General features: G+C 40.3%; 1 protein-coding gene across 3 annotated transcripts in view; it reads left to right on the plus strand.

The window, feature by feature from the left end:
- The first annotated feature begins 9,306 nt into the window (after positions 1-9,306).
- IRAG2 (inositol 1,4,5-triphosphate receptor associated 2) overlaps positions 9,307-16,660 on the plus strand; it is a 29,945-nt gene continuing 22,591 nt past the window's right edge. For 2 of the 3 annotated variants that reach the window (XM_038154946.1, XM_038154947.1), the window contains exons 1-9: positions 9,307-9,450; positions 9,731-9,781; positions 10,904-10,981; positions 11,531-11,587; positions 13,366-13,425; positions 13,506-13,570; positions 13,657-13,756; positions 15,614-15,727; positions 15,991-16,092. In XM_038154946.1, the coding sequence (XP_038010874.1) occupies positions 9,403-9,450; positions 9,731-9,781; positions 10,904-10,981; positions 11,531-11,587; positions 13,366-13,425; positions 13,506-13,570; positions 13,657-13,756; positions 15,614-15,727; positions 15,991-16,092 (675 nt within the window). In that variant the 5' untranslated portion in view covers positions 9,307-9,402. The remainder of the gene's footprint in view (positions 9,451-9,730; positions 9,782-10,903; positions 10,982-11,530; positions 11,588-13,365; positions 13,426-13,505; positions 13,571-13,656; positions 13,757-15,613; positions 15,728-15,990; positions 16,093-16,660) is intronic. The other variant, XM_038154948.1, reaches the window with a different exon arrangement.

Here is a 16,660-nt window from a genome sequence, read left to right on the forward strand (position 1 = left end):
ATGGATCATAACACACTAAAAAACTGTGGCACTTTGGGATGATGAGCTGTGCACCAAACACTCATTGTCAGTGCTGCCATTTCTCAGCTGATTCACCTGGAGGAGGAAGTGGCTCTGGCATGTAATCAATACCCTGAGAGAGAAAAGTAGAGGGAAGCTTGCTATAGCAGCAGGACCCCTTATTAGAAAGAACATAACCTATTCTTATTTTTCAAGATGATCTAAAGGGCACAGGCTGCATATCCTGATGCTGTAAGTGATAAAAAGCTGATTTCTGGCATTGAAGTTCAGTGCTGAGGTGAGGGGAAAATGTTCTCGTGTGCTGGAGTTTTAACCAATGGGGTCAAACTTACCTCACTGACTTGCATCACGACCATGCACCTTCCGAAATATTTCCCATTGTATCCTGGTAAGGGCAGCAGTGATCCATGACTTGCTCCTGAGGAAAAGATGCAGCTGGAGTGTGTGTAGGTGGTCAGTGGGTATGTCAGCAAACACTGGTGCTGCCAAGGTATAAATCTCACAGAACTTACGACCTTTGCTTTGTGCTTATTCTCATTTCCTTTGGGATTTTTTTTTTCCTGTTAGTTTGGTAACTCTCTGGGAAATCCATCCCACTTGTGTCTGGCACCTGAGCAGCACCTAGCACAGTGTACTTCTGGCTCCTACATGCTACTGTAGCATCATGAAAGGCTGCGAAATATCATGGCAGACCCTGCAAAGTAGGAAATTACAAAGCATTTTGCATTTCATTTGCAGTAAGTTGCATAGTAAGACAAGCTTTCTACCAGTAGCAAAGTCAAATATAGATTGCCCTGGAAGGATGTTGATTTGTTATCACTAAGAATCTCAGAGAAAAGATTAGAGAATCCTTTTTTAGGACTCATTGCCCAACTGATCCTGGCAAGACACATGATTATGAACCATATGACCTCTTCTTTTTGGGCTGTGTTTTTGTGTTTCTGTAATCTTTCAAAGCTGATTCTGGACTTTAACCCCATATATCCCACTCAGATTAAGGGGAAATTTGTGTACAAGCTCCATATTTGCCCCATAAAACCTATTGACCAAAACATTCCAATCTGCAATCCATCAATACATTTTATGCCACACAAACATGTTTTTCAGTGTTATTTATTTTCATAACAGACCTTAGTTTACAGAACCATGGAATAGTTTGGGTTGGAAGACATCTTTAAAAGTCATCTAGTCCACCTCCCTACAATAAGTAGGGATGTCTTCAACTTCTCTGGGAAGGTGAATTTTCATGGTGCAGCTCTGAAGGGAAGAAATACTCTCTGGTGCAAGCCAGGTGCATGATTAGAGCAGCCATCAGTTGCTGGCCCAAATTTATTTAACTGTTCTACTGCACATTCAGCACCACAATGTCTGTGGGCGTGTTTCAAGCACTACCGATCTGCTGGATAAGTTTTTTGTCTTTTCTCTAGACTGTACGAGAAGAACTGTGCTAAAAACTCTTGAAGTAGTGAACAAGGTGTACAAAATCCAGTCTGTCAGAGATCATGTAAACAATCACACAAGAGAGGTAACAGGGACTTTGCTGAGGATTAATGTGTAAGCAGTGCTGCAGCTAAGTCCAGGTTCTACTGTTTTCACAAGTGTGTTTGTGAAAGAGAAGCAGCTTCAAGGGATAATTATAAGTAGAATTTAAATATATTATGTGGGGTGAGGGGTGTTTGAAAGCATCAGGGAAGAGTAGAAATCCACAAATTTTTGAAAGGTGTAAGCATCTCAGAAAGAGGTGCTACTTCTGACGTTCAGTGAACCACAAGGATGACACAACAATTTTTTTCCCAAGAAATGGACAAGTCTGAGGCAAACACCAGGTGAAAAGACCTGCTGAAAAACAGTTTTCTCCAGTCTGCAGGCTGGAAGGAGATGTGGCCATCAAAGAATGGGCATTTACAGGGTCATTTAGCAGGGGCCATAGAGCTCTTCAGACAGGCAGGTTCTACTGCATGTCTTGATAATTTAATACGAAAAAAAAAGGAATTAGTTAAAGATCCTAATGATTTTTTTTTCACAGAACTAAGGTCAGAGATGACAGTTAACAGAGAGACTATTTAATACACGATCAGCTCAAGAGACTTCAACACTTTCTTCCTTTCAAAAGTGGTGAGAGTGATGAAATTTATACAGCTGCCAGATTCCCTGTTCTAACTCTCAGAAATTAGGAGAGATCTGCTCCTGCTTGAAATTTTGCTATAGGTGGGAAAAGCAGGAAAGAACTGTTAATAGAAGTGAGAAACACCCCAGGAACCAGAGTTTTGACACAGCAGTAACCTATATCACAACATTCCTTGCTGTTCTAAACAATAATTAGAAGAGCAGGGAGACTTCAAGTTGCACTGAAATTACAGGCAATTAATTTAACAGGTGCAGGAGAGATGTGAGGGGGGAAAAAAAGTAAAAAGGCCAGGAAGCAGGAGTCTAATGCTTGATTAGAACCTGGTTGCAGCTGGTAGTCCCTCTCAGCTGAGGGCTGAGTGGCAGCAACTGTACCTTGTAAAGCTGATTTTCCAGCAGAAGAACCCTCTGCTCATATAAATGCTAAAGTTCAGTCAGCTCCTACTCCTTAGAGGAACGGCTAAAGTAGCTGTGCTCTCTCCTTCAGTGAAGGAAGAAAAGGTTTGGTTTTTTTTTTTCTCCCACATGCTGGTGTAAGTATAAGGTCTTGGGGTGTGGTTTTTGTTGTTTGTTTTGATTATTTTTTTAACTGTTATATTACAGAAAAAAATCAAATACCCTTTAATAGAGTGTTACTTATATCTGCTTGAAGGCTCTTGTGTGCTTAAAGAACAGTCCTCAACTAATTGTAGGGTATTTTAATTTAAAGGTAATTCATCTGTCTCTTTAAAGAGGATACATCTGTAATAATGCATCTCTAATATAGAAGATTGCTTCCACTTCCTGGCATTTATTTGAGGAGTAAGTCTTTTAAGCAAGACATAGTTAGAAAGTAGTCTCTTCTCTAAAATTGCTCTGAGCTTCTTTTTATTTTTATTTTTTGAGGTAGGTATTCCTGTGGCTAAGGACCTGTTCATTAGAATAAATGTTATTTCTTGTAGAAACACTAGAAAAATAGATGTGGAGATCTTGCCTCTGCTTATATGAACTAAGTTGCTGCCATGTAGGCAGCCTGTAATAAACTAGCTTAAATTAAACACTTAGTATTTATGTTCATTCAATCTAGATTAATAGATACTTCTATATAATTGTATTCCTTGCTTCAAAAGATTATGTAAGTATTAAGTGCTAGTGAAGCCTGATGCTGTTTTGGGGGAAAGGAAATAATTTTTTCTACACAAAAAAATCACTTAAAATCTGATTCTTGGGAGCTTCACCCAGCTTTATTTGGTATGTTATTATTATTTAATAATATAGCTCCCAGCTGATCAGTTCAGGTAGTTGGAATGTGCAGGGTAGACATGGGAACCTCATTGGGAATGAGGATTTATCCCTGCAAAGTGAACCTCCCATGCCTTAGTCACATGCAAACATGCTTATCTTGTGGGATATACCTTTTAAATGTTGCCTGGGTGACTAGATAATAAAAATACACACAGGATGAGGTGCCTCTGTAGGGCATATTTCTTGTGTAATTCCCAGTGTGGTACCATGACAGCTGTGGCTGATTAGTACAAGGAACACCGGATTCTGGAGTTTTTTGGTCTCATAGGCTCACAGACATGCTGAAAGTCTTGTTGGTCTCACTTTTTCTGCCTCACTCCGGCCACCTCCAGTACAATTAAAGTGTTATTATTTAAAAGTCCTCTGCTAATTTGCAGAGTGCTCTTCAGTTTTTATTTTCATTCCCCCTTACCTCCCTGCCATGGTTATGATACTTAAGAATAAGCAGTGAGATTTCAGGAAGTATTTCTGTCTCTCTTCCCCAACATTTCCACATCAACTTCTAGTTCCCCGGACAACAAAGTGTCCTAGTGGAAGGTTTCTGTCACAGCTGATAAGTGGAACAAGGGTTTTCAAATCCCTGGATGCCAAAGCTCCAAGCTGGCTGCTGAATGGAAAAATTGGCAAAAATGTGTGTGCATGGATCACCCTGACTCTCGTATCTTGTGCCTATTCTTTTCAGATATTTGGCAAGAGAAGGGCAATGAAGTCTTTTGAACGTGGAGCTAAGAAACGGCACCACAACCCAGTGGACAGCATCTGCAGGAAGATCAAATCCATCCAAATGATGGACCAAGTCTCCAACCCAGCCTTGCAAATACCAAAATTTCAGTCCCGGAACTTTGACAGCCCACAGGGCAATATTAAAAAAAATCTGGAAGAAATACTGAAAGGGAGAAGCTGCAAGAGTCGTGAGAGCACTTGCTCACCCTTGGTCAGCCCTGGCAGTGACAATGTTTTCTCTGCACACTCACCTGGTCTCGGGGCCAGCTCTGACTTGCAGATTGCAAACAGCACCTATTCCATCCTGGAAAGCAGTGAGAGACCCAGCAGCTCGTGGGTGCCTTCCTCTCCTGTGGAGAGCTTTTCTCCATTCCTCTTTGGAACCAGGGAGGCCAATGCCCAGAGCAAACCGTGTCCTTTAGCAAATGCTGAACCTAAAGATGTGCGGCCCAAGCAGAAGTATCTGACGTCAAGTCCGAATTTATATTTCTTCGCATCTGAAAAAAAGCCAGGAAGTGCTGTGGTCCAACCTCCTGTGCCAAAGACATTTCCTTCAAGTGAAAGAGGTAAAAATACTGAAGAAAAACATCCCCTAATTCAGAATTCTAGACATCTGAACATTCAGTCTATGTAGATGACATTTATTTACCATTTATTTAAAAAGCATTTTAAACTGGTAAAAAGCATTTTAGTAGTACTCAAATCTTAGAAGACTGCAAAAAGAGCTGAGGCAAATCTTAAATTTTCTCTAAAAAATATTAATGTGAGTGTAAAAAACTGAGTAATAAGGCAAAAACTTTTCAAATTTGCTAATTCATTTTTGGTTTAAGAGATAAAGATAGTTTTAACAGTTCAAGAGATTAATTGAGACTACTATTTGGCTAGTACTATAGCATTTTTTTTTAACAGCCAAATTTTATTTGGCTCTTAATTTAGGCTATGATTTGTCCATCAGACTGATTTTTGAAGATACAGGAGTTTGGGTTTTGCTCTTAGTTTGGGCTGGTTTTTTGTGGTTTTGAGGAGTTTTTTCTTTGTTTTAGGAATTGTTTTCTTAATAAGTTAACTCTAATGATTTCTCTACAATATATCTGGAGGGGGAGGGAAGAAATACTTGGCTTCTTAAAATGTCCTGTTTCATATGTTTACTCCATAGAAAGAATAACCAAGTTTTTCCAAAAATACATGTATAAAAGTAGATGCATGTAATACTTCCCAGCTTAGAGGATCCAGCTTTGACCAGTTCCTGTTGTTCAGTGCTGAAAACTCTGTTTTTATAGGCGAGGAAGCTGGTTAGCTGGTTTTGTTGTTTCAGTCATCTGGAATGAAAGTTACCATGAGCAAATAAAGATGGGCAATAACAGATTTATTCCTCACAGGAGGGAGGCAGACTATGGGGTACAAAGCCGACAATATGTACGATGTGAGCTTGATCTCTGAAGAGAACCTGCTGACCACCATCTTCTGTGCATGTGACAGCCACCACACAGGTTTTGCCAGGGTTTTTTCATTGCTCTCTTTTGTTCTCCTCTCAAAGGAATTCCAAGGTTCAGATCATGTTTTGGTCCCTGAGAGATGCCAGGCTCTGAGATGTGTAGGTGCCTGTGTTGTGGCAGATGTAGAATAAATGTGTAAATGCCTGTGCCTCATTTGCATGGTGCCTGATCCTTCCCCTGCTGATCTTAGCAGTGCTTCAGCACAAGGGAAAGAGAGGAGTAACCCATTTCTAGCAGTTACCCTTATTGCAAATGATTGTTTCTTTCTTTCAGCCTTTATTCTGTTAGAAACTTGGGAAACTTCAGAGCAAGAGACAATTTTCCTCCAACTTCCACCTCAGACATGACTAAAAGTGGTAGAATCACAGAATGGTTTGGGTTGGAAGGGACCTTAAAGATCTTCTAATTTCATCCCCCTGCCATGGGCAGGGACACCTTCCCCTATCCCAGGTTACTCAGAGCTCCATCCAGCCTGGCCCTGAGAGCACAGATCAGTATCAATTTTTGTTCTTCTTAAAATGAAGTCCACAAAACTATTAAACTGGATTTTTAGACAGAAGAAACCAAAAACCCACCAAAAAAAAAATCTCAACAAAAAAGAGCTCTAAACTACTTTTTTCCAGATCCCCCTCTAACTCAGTTGGAGGAATTGGTTGCTTGTCTGCGGCTCTTGAGGGCAGCTGGACACAGCGCAGTTCAGTAGCATGGCCTTTTACAGGTTTTTATGATGCCTTGCCAGGCTTTGGCATTTGACCTCTGTTTCTGCTTTAGGAAAAGTGGCAGTGTCCAAGATAGTTGATTATTTGAGACATACGACCAGCCGGGACTCAGAGGACAGTGGTCTTGAAGAGCTGTGCAACAAGCTTGACCCGGAGCACAAAGATATCTCTGTGGACCTGGAAACATATCATGCCATCATGGGAGAGTGGATTGAAGATTGTAAGAGAAAATGGTAATAGCATTTTAATAAATAAGTCCTCTGTGGAAAAAAGATGTTATAAGCTTCCCCTGTGGCTCTGGAAAGAAAATGGTATTGGGACACAATGTCCACAACATTGAGTTTGGCTAAAATTTTGTAAATGTTACAAAGTTGGTAAGCAGCCCAGTGTCCTGCTGATTTTGTGACTCTTGATGCTCCCTTCTTTAAGGGAAGAAGGTGCTACTGAGAAATCATCATCAAGCACAGAAGACCTGGAATCTCATGTACCTAAAAACATCTCTGAAGGTGCAGAACATTTTTACTCTGTTTCTGTTCAAGAAAGCTCTACTTTCTTGCTCTATAACCAAAACCCCCACCTCTTTCAGCCAACAAGACACATGTCCAGATGAATGTTACATCAGGAAGCCTGGAGGCCTTTGGGGGTGATGTATCTAAAGGAGACATGTGAGTCCGTCTAAACAATTCTTTCTCAGAATATAGTACTCCTGGTGTTGAACCACTTGACAGAAATTCCAAGAGCCTTTCTTTTAGAACACTATCCTTAGGCGATTTTAATGCTCACCTAAGTATGCAGGAGCTCTTGACGCTGTCACCTTCTTCTGCTCAGACTTGAAATACAACCAGTATTTTTTCCTACTTATATCTTGGTGCTTCTCTGTCCTTTTGCCTTTTTAATCTGTGGTCAGATGTTTGTCATGTCCTTCCATGTTTAAACTGGTTCCTTCCCTCCACCAAATTCTTAGCTGTCTGATGGCGAGAAGACATTATGACCTGAAAGTATGGTCTTACATTTTGTTTAGGGCTGTTTTCCTTATGATAGGGAGTTTGTTGAGGTGGGGTGTTTTTGTTGGTTTGGTTTTTTGGGGTTTCGGTTGGTTGGTTGGTTTTGTTTTTTTGTAGTAGTAGCAATAGTAGCAATGAAGTCTGTGATTTGGACTGTTAATGACAAAGCACTTAAAGAGCAGAAGTTTCATTTGTAGTTTATGCCCAGTCAGAAATCCAACATCTGCTCTCTAAAGCTTCCCTATAATTTCTCAGGATCTGAAAAGAATTATCCTCATTCAAGTTTTCATTGACAGCATAAGGTGAGGGATGGCTTGGGGGAAGAGAAAGGACCAAAGAAAAATTGCAGAGTGGATACAGAAGCATCACTAGTGGCCTAAGAGGTGATTAGCAAACTCTTAAAGCACTCTCATGCAGACATCCAGCTGTGGCACTTTCTGACAGCAAACTCTACTTGTAGGGAGCAGAAAAATGCTCAAAACTGAAAGTTTTTGATGCTGATAAAACTGGAGAACAGACTTGGAGCTGCTCCATTATCTCTGTGCAGAGCAAATGACTAGACACTGCAGCATCACAAGTCCTCTCATCTCACCTCTAATCAGTGCAGTAGGATGCTTTAAAAGTCTGATGTAGATGAAATCACCTTCCTCGCTCTTCCCTGGCTTTTTTACTGGGACAGAGAGACCTCTGACTTGATAACCTGCCTTGCGGACCTGCAGTACAACAACCAGAAGCTTCAGGAAGAGAACAACAAGCTGAAGCTCACTCTGGAAGCTTTGGATGAGACCAACAGCAAGCTCCTGGCAGATAATGAGCACCTATGTCAACAATTAAAAAGGTAGGGGGACCCTGATGACACCAGGCCTGCCATGGGCAGAGCTCTGGTCTTCCAGCCTTGCTTTCATGCTTTTCTCCTCACCATTGCTTCATCACAGTGGTTTTCTTGCCTTTATGCAATAGCTGTAAAGTTTAGCCTTCTTGCCTGGTCGTTCTGCTCTGTCCCTCCTGGCTCTTATAAAATCATTCCTCTCGGAGCCAGGTTCCTGCAGCATGTGGTGGTGTGGGTGCACACAGGGAGAATCTCAGGGAGAATATCAGGCTAAAGCAAACAAACAATAGAACAACAATAATATATATATTAAAAAAAGGCATAATATTACTAAGAGCCAAGCCCTAGACCACATTCTTGTTGCCTAGCAGATGGGAAATGAGTGTCCAAAAGCTATTTTGCTACACATTTAATGGACTGCAGTGAGTTGTGTCACTTGTTCAGCCTTTCTGTAGCCTGAGGACATATAAGTGCCATGAACACAAGCCCATTTTTCATGGTGTTCATCTGGCCTAATTAATTACACTGTGATATGGTTAGGTCAGCTACCAAAAGCTGTTCCCAGCGTTTTCAGGGGAGATAAGGGCAAGAGGATAGCTGGCAAGGAACATGTGCCCTTATGTGGGACCACCTGCTCTGGAATGCTCTGCAGGATCAAGTTAGCTTGGAAAAGGGCCTTGCCTATTGCTTTAATACATGGCTTGGGGCTTATCAGATTAGGGTAAGAAAATGGTGCAGAGCTCATCCTTGAATACTGAATGGCAATGGTTTCTCCAACTGTAAGCCATGAAGTGTTGTAAAGATGAATTTGTGCTTGGGTAACCTGCTATATTTAACTGTAATGAGCTAAATTTTTAACATGCTTAACATAGCTTTGTTTGTATCCATGTGTCTTGGATGGGGTTTCATCCCTCGCTGTAAGTCTGGAAGAGGCTGATAAAAAGGAAGTAGAACCATGAGACTGCTTCCTGGACAGAAATTATGGGCTTAAACTTGATTGTTGCTCTTCTGTTAAGTGTTGTGTCAAAAAATAAGTCCCTAGTGGCTTCTAAAAATACTGTTTCCAGCCTATCTAAACAACCACCATTAACTGGCTGAAATTTCTCTGGATTTGCTTCCCCCTGTACAGCATCCAGCACTCTGTGTTGAAAGCCAAATCCCTGGAAGAAGAACTAGAGGAAGCAAGAAACAGCCTAAACATGTCAGAAGAGAAAAGAGAGCAGATTCTTTGGCACAACAGACAGCTAGTAGGTGCTCTTCCTTCTTGTTTCCCTTGTGTAGTACCTCACACCTTGCTGTAACAGTGGTGTGGCTGCTCAGGCTGTTAAAAATCAGAAGACCTACTCTGTGCCTTAGTGAAGGCTCATGAGCTGCACCAGCCTGAGCTCTCCCCTTTTTGTCTCTGAAACAAAAGGATTCAACACCACGGCTGTGGATGTGTTTGTGATGTGTTGCTTACATGCTAAAACCAACTTTTCTGTTTTTCTCTTTTTCTATTTTTTTTTTTTTCTCCATAAACTTGATCAGGAAAAAGAAAATCAGTCTCTCAACATCAAAGTTACTTCTCTCCAGGAAGAGGTAAAATAAATCATGATTTGACATGTTCTTGCCTAGCTAAAATTTGCCATTAAGAAATAAAATATTTGTCATACTTTGAAGTCTTGCATGCTAATAAGGTTATCAAAATATCTAACACTTTAAAAGGCTGATTTGTCATAAAACTTAATATCTTGAGGTTGCACTGTGATTCTTATTTTCCACTTGCTGGGTGAGTAAGGCTATGAGGTTAGGGAAGCATAGGGACAAATACAAACTACTTCTCCCTCACCATCACCTTTTTTCCAAGATTTATAGGCAAATTCCATGTATTTCTGGTTCTCACAGCTATGAACAGACAAAATATATATTGAAACAATCTCCATCAAACACTTTATCATTTCATGTTAACTTCTGTTTTCCTACCTTAAGATCCAAAGGAGTAATCTTGTATAGAGCTGTAACACCACAAATAAGTAACAAAAAATAATAAAAAAATGCAGTGCGTGGGATCTCCACTCACAGATGGATCCATTGACACTGGCAAAGGACCTACATGAGTTTTTTAGTGAATGCAGCTCCATAAGCAGAGAATCCCTAAGCTTGTTTTTTATTCAGAGAAGAGCTGTTCATTCTTTGTTGGGTTTTTTTCTTTCTTTGTTTGGGTTTTTTTACTGCATCAGAGCAACTATTTTATAAACCAGTTTTTTTTCAGGTGACAAAGTTTTTTAATGCTCGCTTACAGACTGTATTTCAGACATTTCAGGGGGAAATGGAGAAACAGGTTAAATCAAAGATAGTAAAGAAAATTGCCACCTTCAGATCAGTCTTTCTGCAAAGCTCCTTAATCCAAATAGCTATTAAACCACATCTTTCTGAAAACAATTCTCATGCTGCAGGGCTGACTTTTCTTTAGCTTTCCAGGTCTGGCAGTGGTCATAAATCATATTTCGAAGGGATTTTCTCTTTAACAGGTGCTCTTGTGGTGGGAAAAGGAGCAGAAGCAGTTTTGGTGGGGCAAACACATGCAATGTATGTGCAAAAATGCTGGTGCTGCTTGAGAGTAGGCAGCAGCTTGGGGGTGGAGATGTCATTTTTGCCTGGTTTCTTCAAGGAGAAGCTGTCAATCCATTCAGCTGTGCCTAAACACTCTGTCTTGTTTAGATTATTAGGAATAGCATGGACACCAACGGGCTGCAAAAGAAGATTTTGGAGCTGTCTAAAAATGCAGCACAGCTTCAAGTAAGCATTTCAAAGCTGAGAAGAATAAAAAGTCAGCCTGGATTTTACTTGGGTCTAGTGAAGGGGGAATTTCTGCTGCTGGAAGGCAAACAGTCCTGAACCTCTGTGTTGAAGAACTGCAGTTAAATAGTAGTTTGGAGAGTGTGACAGCTTTCACCAAGGAAAGCTGTCTGGAGGCTAAAAACTAGGCTGATGGAAACAATCCACTGTTTCATTATTTCCTTCAAGTTAAACCTTTTTTGGGTACCCTTCCCTCACTATTCAAGGAAATACATTAAGGTCATGCTTTGAGAGATATTGCTGAAAATATTGACCTGGACAGATGAGAGGAAACAAGAGTGACTGAAAGTTAAGAATGCTTTCCCTCCTTGCTGGGTACAAGATCTGTACTTTGAAACAAACACCACACAAGGTATTCAAAGAAGAATTTGATTTTTCTAAGCAAGGGATATTGATATTCTTCTTCCCTTCCCAGTAGGAAATAGGAACAGACTTTTATTATAGTCTGTAATGATGACTGGGTTTACTTTTGATCTTTTCATTCTTCAGATCCAAACCCATATCTATGAGAGCACTGTGGTGAATAAAGAGGCAAGCCTAATCCAGGTTAGTTGCTTTTACTTCATTACTGACTGAAAACCACACACTCGCAGAATAATTTGGGTTGCAATGGACCTTAATGATACCTTGTTCCAACCCCCTGCCATGGGCAGGGACAGCTTCCACTGGCCCAGGTTTCTGGTCTGTACTGATGGGACAATTTGTAAAAAGGAAAGGCAGTAGTATTCACTGTGACATTTTGATTTCTACTCTTGTCACACTGCAGAACCTGATCCTATAAATGGCTTCAAAGTAGGCGAGCTCTACTTTAGGACCTGCGTATGAGTCAGAATAATTAAAGGTTTCAGGATTTTGCTTGCCTTTATTTTTTAAAGTCACAACCTATTAAAACAAACTTGCAAACTTAGACAAAATGTCCAGAAACTTCTAAAGGCTACTTTGTTCAGCAAGGCTGTACAGAAGGCCTTTCCCTTCATGTCTTTTATTGAAATTATTTGTGTCAAATTAGAAATGGTGACTTGAAGCCCCACAGAAAAGGAAATTTGTCCTTTTCTTGTTGAGGTGCAATTACCTAGGCTCTACTGGGGAGTGAACATTTCAGATGTATTTAAACATGTATTTTATACTGGAAAACAAAGCTAGAAGACCATACAAATGTGATGGCATTCTCTGGATTCATGAATTATGCAAAGAGCTTTCTATGCCAGTGGAGTCTCTACTTGGCAAAACATGCTACAAATCTCCTAATAAAATATTTTACTATTGGGTTCCCTGCAAAGTGACTGCAGCTGAATTCAAATAGTAAAAAAGAGAACTGAACTTTGGTGTGATCCAGCTGATAACTTTGTACTGAGTGTTTTCATAGTTTTGGTTTGCTTGGTTGTTTTTCCAGACGCAGCTTAAGGGCACAAATTTATTTAAAAAAATTTTAAGTAGCTTTCACTTTCTCCTATTGAATGATTCAAAACGTTTGTGAGCTCTGTAATATCATTTTATTTCAACAAGATTCTCTTAGTCTGTTGACTAAATAGGAATTTTGAAAGTAGGCTGCTAGATTACATGTGGATAAATATGAGTGGTTGGAACAATTTTGAAGGAACTGGCATGGAGACTTGTTGGCATTAGGATAATCTGGTTCTATAACCTCACTTTTCCTGCCTATCCCTCTGAGTGCTTCATCTCTTTCAAAAACCTCAATGATTTTTAAAGAGAGAGTAGGAAGAACTCATAAAAGTGTGAGAGGACAAGAGCTCCTACTCTAATTTCCTATTTCTCTTATAACTTCTCTGCTGTCTGTGCAGTGTTTTTTATTGGAATGGCACAACCTGACTGGAGCTACTTGCTAAGAAAGGTGATTCTTCTACCAATTCCTCAGTCCTACCATGAGGGCTGACTTTTTCAGCCTTTGTTAGGTTGAGTTTAATCTACAGAGCGCTACACTCTAATAATGAAAAACAAGTAAACTTGAAACATTGCAACTTGTTTGAAGGGTCAGTTGGCATATAATATAGGTCATATTTTAAGTTAAAACTAGACTACTTCTGTCTAGTTTAATCTGTTGGACCTGAAGCCAGATGAGTAATAAGTAAAATTGCAACACCTGGAAAAGAGGGTTTGTCTCCTTAATTTCAGAATTTAGGTAGGAAAGGTTATCTGAGTGCTTTCTGTTAGTTAAAATTCAAGGTAACTCACTGTATTCTTTTAAATTCACAACTATTTTTGTCATAATCAGGTTGCTGCTCAAGCTGAACCATACTTTTACTGCTGTGATGGAGGATGGAATATAATTTTTTTTGTTGTTCTTTTCTCAACAATCTCTGCAGAAGGAGCAGGACATCAAGGAACTCAAGTTAACCATTGTGGAGTGTTCCTCGATCATAGAGGTATGGGTTGGGTTGGGTTTGGCCTGTGCTGATTCTGCATGGCAAAGTCAGCCTCTAACCAAACCCCATGGATGTTTCAGACACTGAGGGCTGAAAAAAATAAACTGCTGGAGAACATCCAACATATGCAGCAAGAGCTGATCTCGTGAGTACTGTGGCCAAATCCCAGGAAAGGCAGTTCATGAGAAATCCAAAATAGACTGATACGTGTTTTTTCCCGGCTTCTTTTAGGAATGGGTTGAGTTTCCCATTGTTGTATAAATTTAACAGCAATATTCCTGAAGGGATGAGTACACTGCACTGTGAACTGGAGCTTGCAGAGTCTTCTGAGGTATGGATTAAACCTTAAATTAATTTCTTCCCAGTTGTCTTGCATCAGCAGAGGCAGAACAAAGCTCATTGCCTGTATATGATTAGATAACTCTGGAATTTGAAGCCATTAATCCTAGTATGCAAACACAGAATGAGAATATTGTGCCAAGCACCCTGGGGAAAGTCCAAAGAAGAGCAAACAAAACATTTGTAGATATGAAATATTTGCTCATAGTATCCTAGAATGACCTGGGAAGGAACCTTACAGATCATCCAGTTCCAATCCCCCTCTGCTCTACCAAGTAAATCTGGAGGAGCTTGGGTCATGCATTTAGCTGGCAGAAGAACAGATAGATGGGAGAAGATATCAGTTTTCCAATATATAAAGGCTTTTATGATGCAGAAAGTAACTGACAGTCTGCTTCTTGCGCTGCCTACACCAGACATGAACAATAATTTTTTTTCAGTTGTGAAAGAGGAGACTTCTTTTTCTTTGAAGTTGACTGTAGTGAGAAAGGAAATTCAGCATTAGAGTGAGCATCTTGATAAAGTTGTTGGGTCCTAATCTAATGTACTGTTAAGAAACTCTGATAAGCATCTCTGGTGGAAAACCAAATATATTGAAATGAATAAAATAAGTTACTTTAATCAGAATTATTTACTTATGACTACTTGTACAGTGCACTAGCTATTAAATCAATTTCCAATCTAATAACTTTTAAATAGAGTTTATTACTTTCCCATGTTGATGATCATGGACAAATCTTTTGTTCAGCTTTGAGGAGTAACTTTGAGGGGTTGTCCCCACTTGAGGGAGGCATCTCCACACACACCCTGCTAGAAGGGGTGTGTCAGAAGCCCTGACTTTAAAAAGTGAGGCTGGGTTTTTATGGTATAAAGTGATTGACTGTCAGATCTTTCCAGGTCAGCTGTGCCAGCTCAGTTGGGTCCTTTGTTAGGAGCTTCTCCTGCCACTTCCTCACTGGTGCCAGTTTTTGTCAGGAAACATTGTTCTTCACATCCTCAGAATTTTTAATTTTTGGATCAAGGAATCATGCTGGTCTTTGCACTCTCCAACACCAACAGCAGCATGATCCTCCCCCTTTATAAATCCACCACTGATAATTTTTGCAAGTAGGCTATTGCTGAAGTTGTTTTACACCTGCTAGAATTATGGCTTTGGTTCTGATTTTAAGGTGAGCTATTCTGTTCCCGTTTCCTTAGACAATTCATGGAGTCCCATCCTTACCTATGTGCAGCTTTCCTTTCAGATACAAGCTGTGCAGTACAGCTGACAGCAGAGAGATGCTGCTGAGTGACTTCTGCTTACTTTTGTATAAGGTGCATTTGCAAAGAGTTAGCACATATAGCAACAACAACAAAAATGTACAAATAGATGAAAACTTCAGGCCCAGAAAGGAGGTGTAGGCTTGTCTAGGCAGCTTTGAAGAGTTAGGTATCATCATATATTGCAGCTCCCCAGAGCCCTAGTGAGTCACTGTGTTTGCCCTTCAAATGCTGCACAGAGACACGATTTCCCCGAGTCACCTGTAAGGAAGGGCTCTGCTTATTCATCACTTGGTAAGGACTCCTCTGGATAAAGATAACTAATTACTGATGTCCTTTTGCCTACCCTGACATGGATATTTACACTGGATCACTCAGCAGCTTAGCTGGCTTGCTTTCTTTTTATTTTTTTAAATCCTCATTGATGTGATGGTTTTGAAAAAGCTTTTCCAAGCCTCAAGTTTTGGTAGCTCTAACCCTCTGGTAAATACAGAGCAGGGATACTTCAGGAAAGTCTAAATGTCACTGCTGCTGGTTTGTAATAAGGGGATGTCAAAACAAACTAGCTGACTCTTCCAACTCTTCAAAGATTATCAGGACTGAAGAGACATCCCAGGATGAAACACTGGACCGTGAAGTCCTGCTTTTGCTTCAGGGGTCTGAATATGCAGGAGAAAAATTCAAGACCATCATGAAAAACCTGGTCAGTAACAAAGCTTAAATGGGTGAGGGTGCTGTCTTTAATCAGCAATTTAATTAGGAATTCTCCAGGCATTGAAAATTTGTTTGCTCCTCTTAGAAAAATAAGAATAGTTTGCGATTGGAGGGGGTCATAGTTTAACAAGATCACTTGGCACCTACCCTAACACTAATTTATACCCTGGGTAATTCTGGGCAGACTTGTAGATGAGCACTAAAAATTAGGGAGTTTGGAGAGGTTGTTTTGGGGTTTATTTTCTTTTTCAGCAAGAGGAAGCCTCTGAAGCAGAGGAGCTTGTCATGGCTTCATTAGAATGGGTAAAAGATCCCAATGAGGACATGCAACAGGACTGGGAAAGAAAACTTGTGGTGAGTAACTGTTTCTCTGAAGCATTTAGTGAAAAGGTGGGGCTGGGCAAAAAGTTCAGGTGGATATCTTGCTGCTGCATGCTGTGTGTGTTTATTACTGGAGATCAGAGTCCATCTGTGGGTCGAAGATGGATGCATGGAGAGAAATATCATCTTTACTGGGATTTTTTTGAGGAGGAAAAGGATGATTGGTGTTCCCTTACATGCTGTGCTCTTACTGGCTTGTCTTGTGCAAGAGCTCCCTCAGTTAAAACTCTGCTTGAAGGAAAGGGAAACAAAGCAAGTCAAAAAGCAGAGGAGGCTTTATAACCAAATTTCCAAATCAAAACTTCCATAGGGTTTATTTTGTTGTGAAAGGTGAAGAGTTCTGCTTTTACTGGGTATATTCCGCAGGAAAAATTTCAACAAAACCTTGTTTTACAACTTAATCTTGCATAATATATTTCTTGTACTCCTCATACCTCTGGTGAGGCTTGCAAGCACAGACTTTTGCTCAAGGTGTTGGTAAAAATATCTGCCCCTATGCAGTGGCAAGTGCCTGTGGACACAACTAAACACTTTTGTTCCC

This window comes from Motacilla alba, chromosome 1A, assembly GCF_015832195.1.
Source record: "Motacilla alba alba isolate MOTALB_02 chromosome 1A, Motacilla_alba_V1.0_pri, whole genome shotgun sequence".
NCBI lineage: Eukaryota > Metazoa > Chordata > Aves > Passeriformes > Motacillidae > Motacilla > Motacilla alba.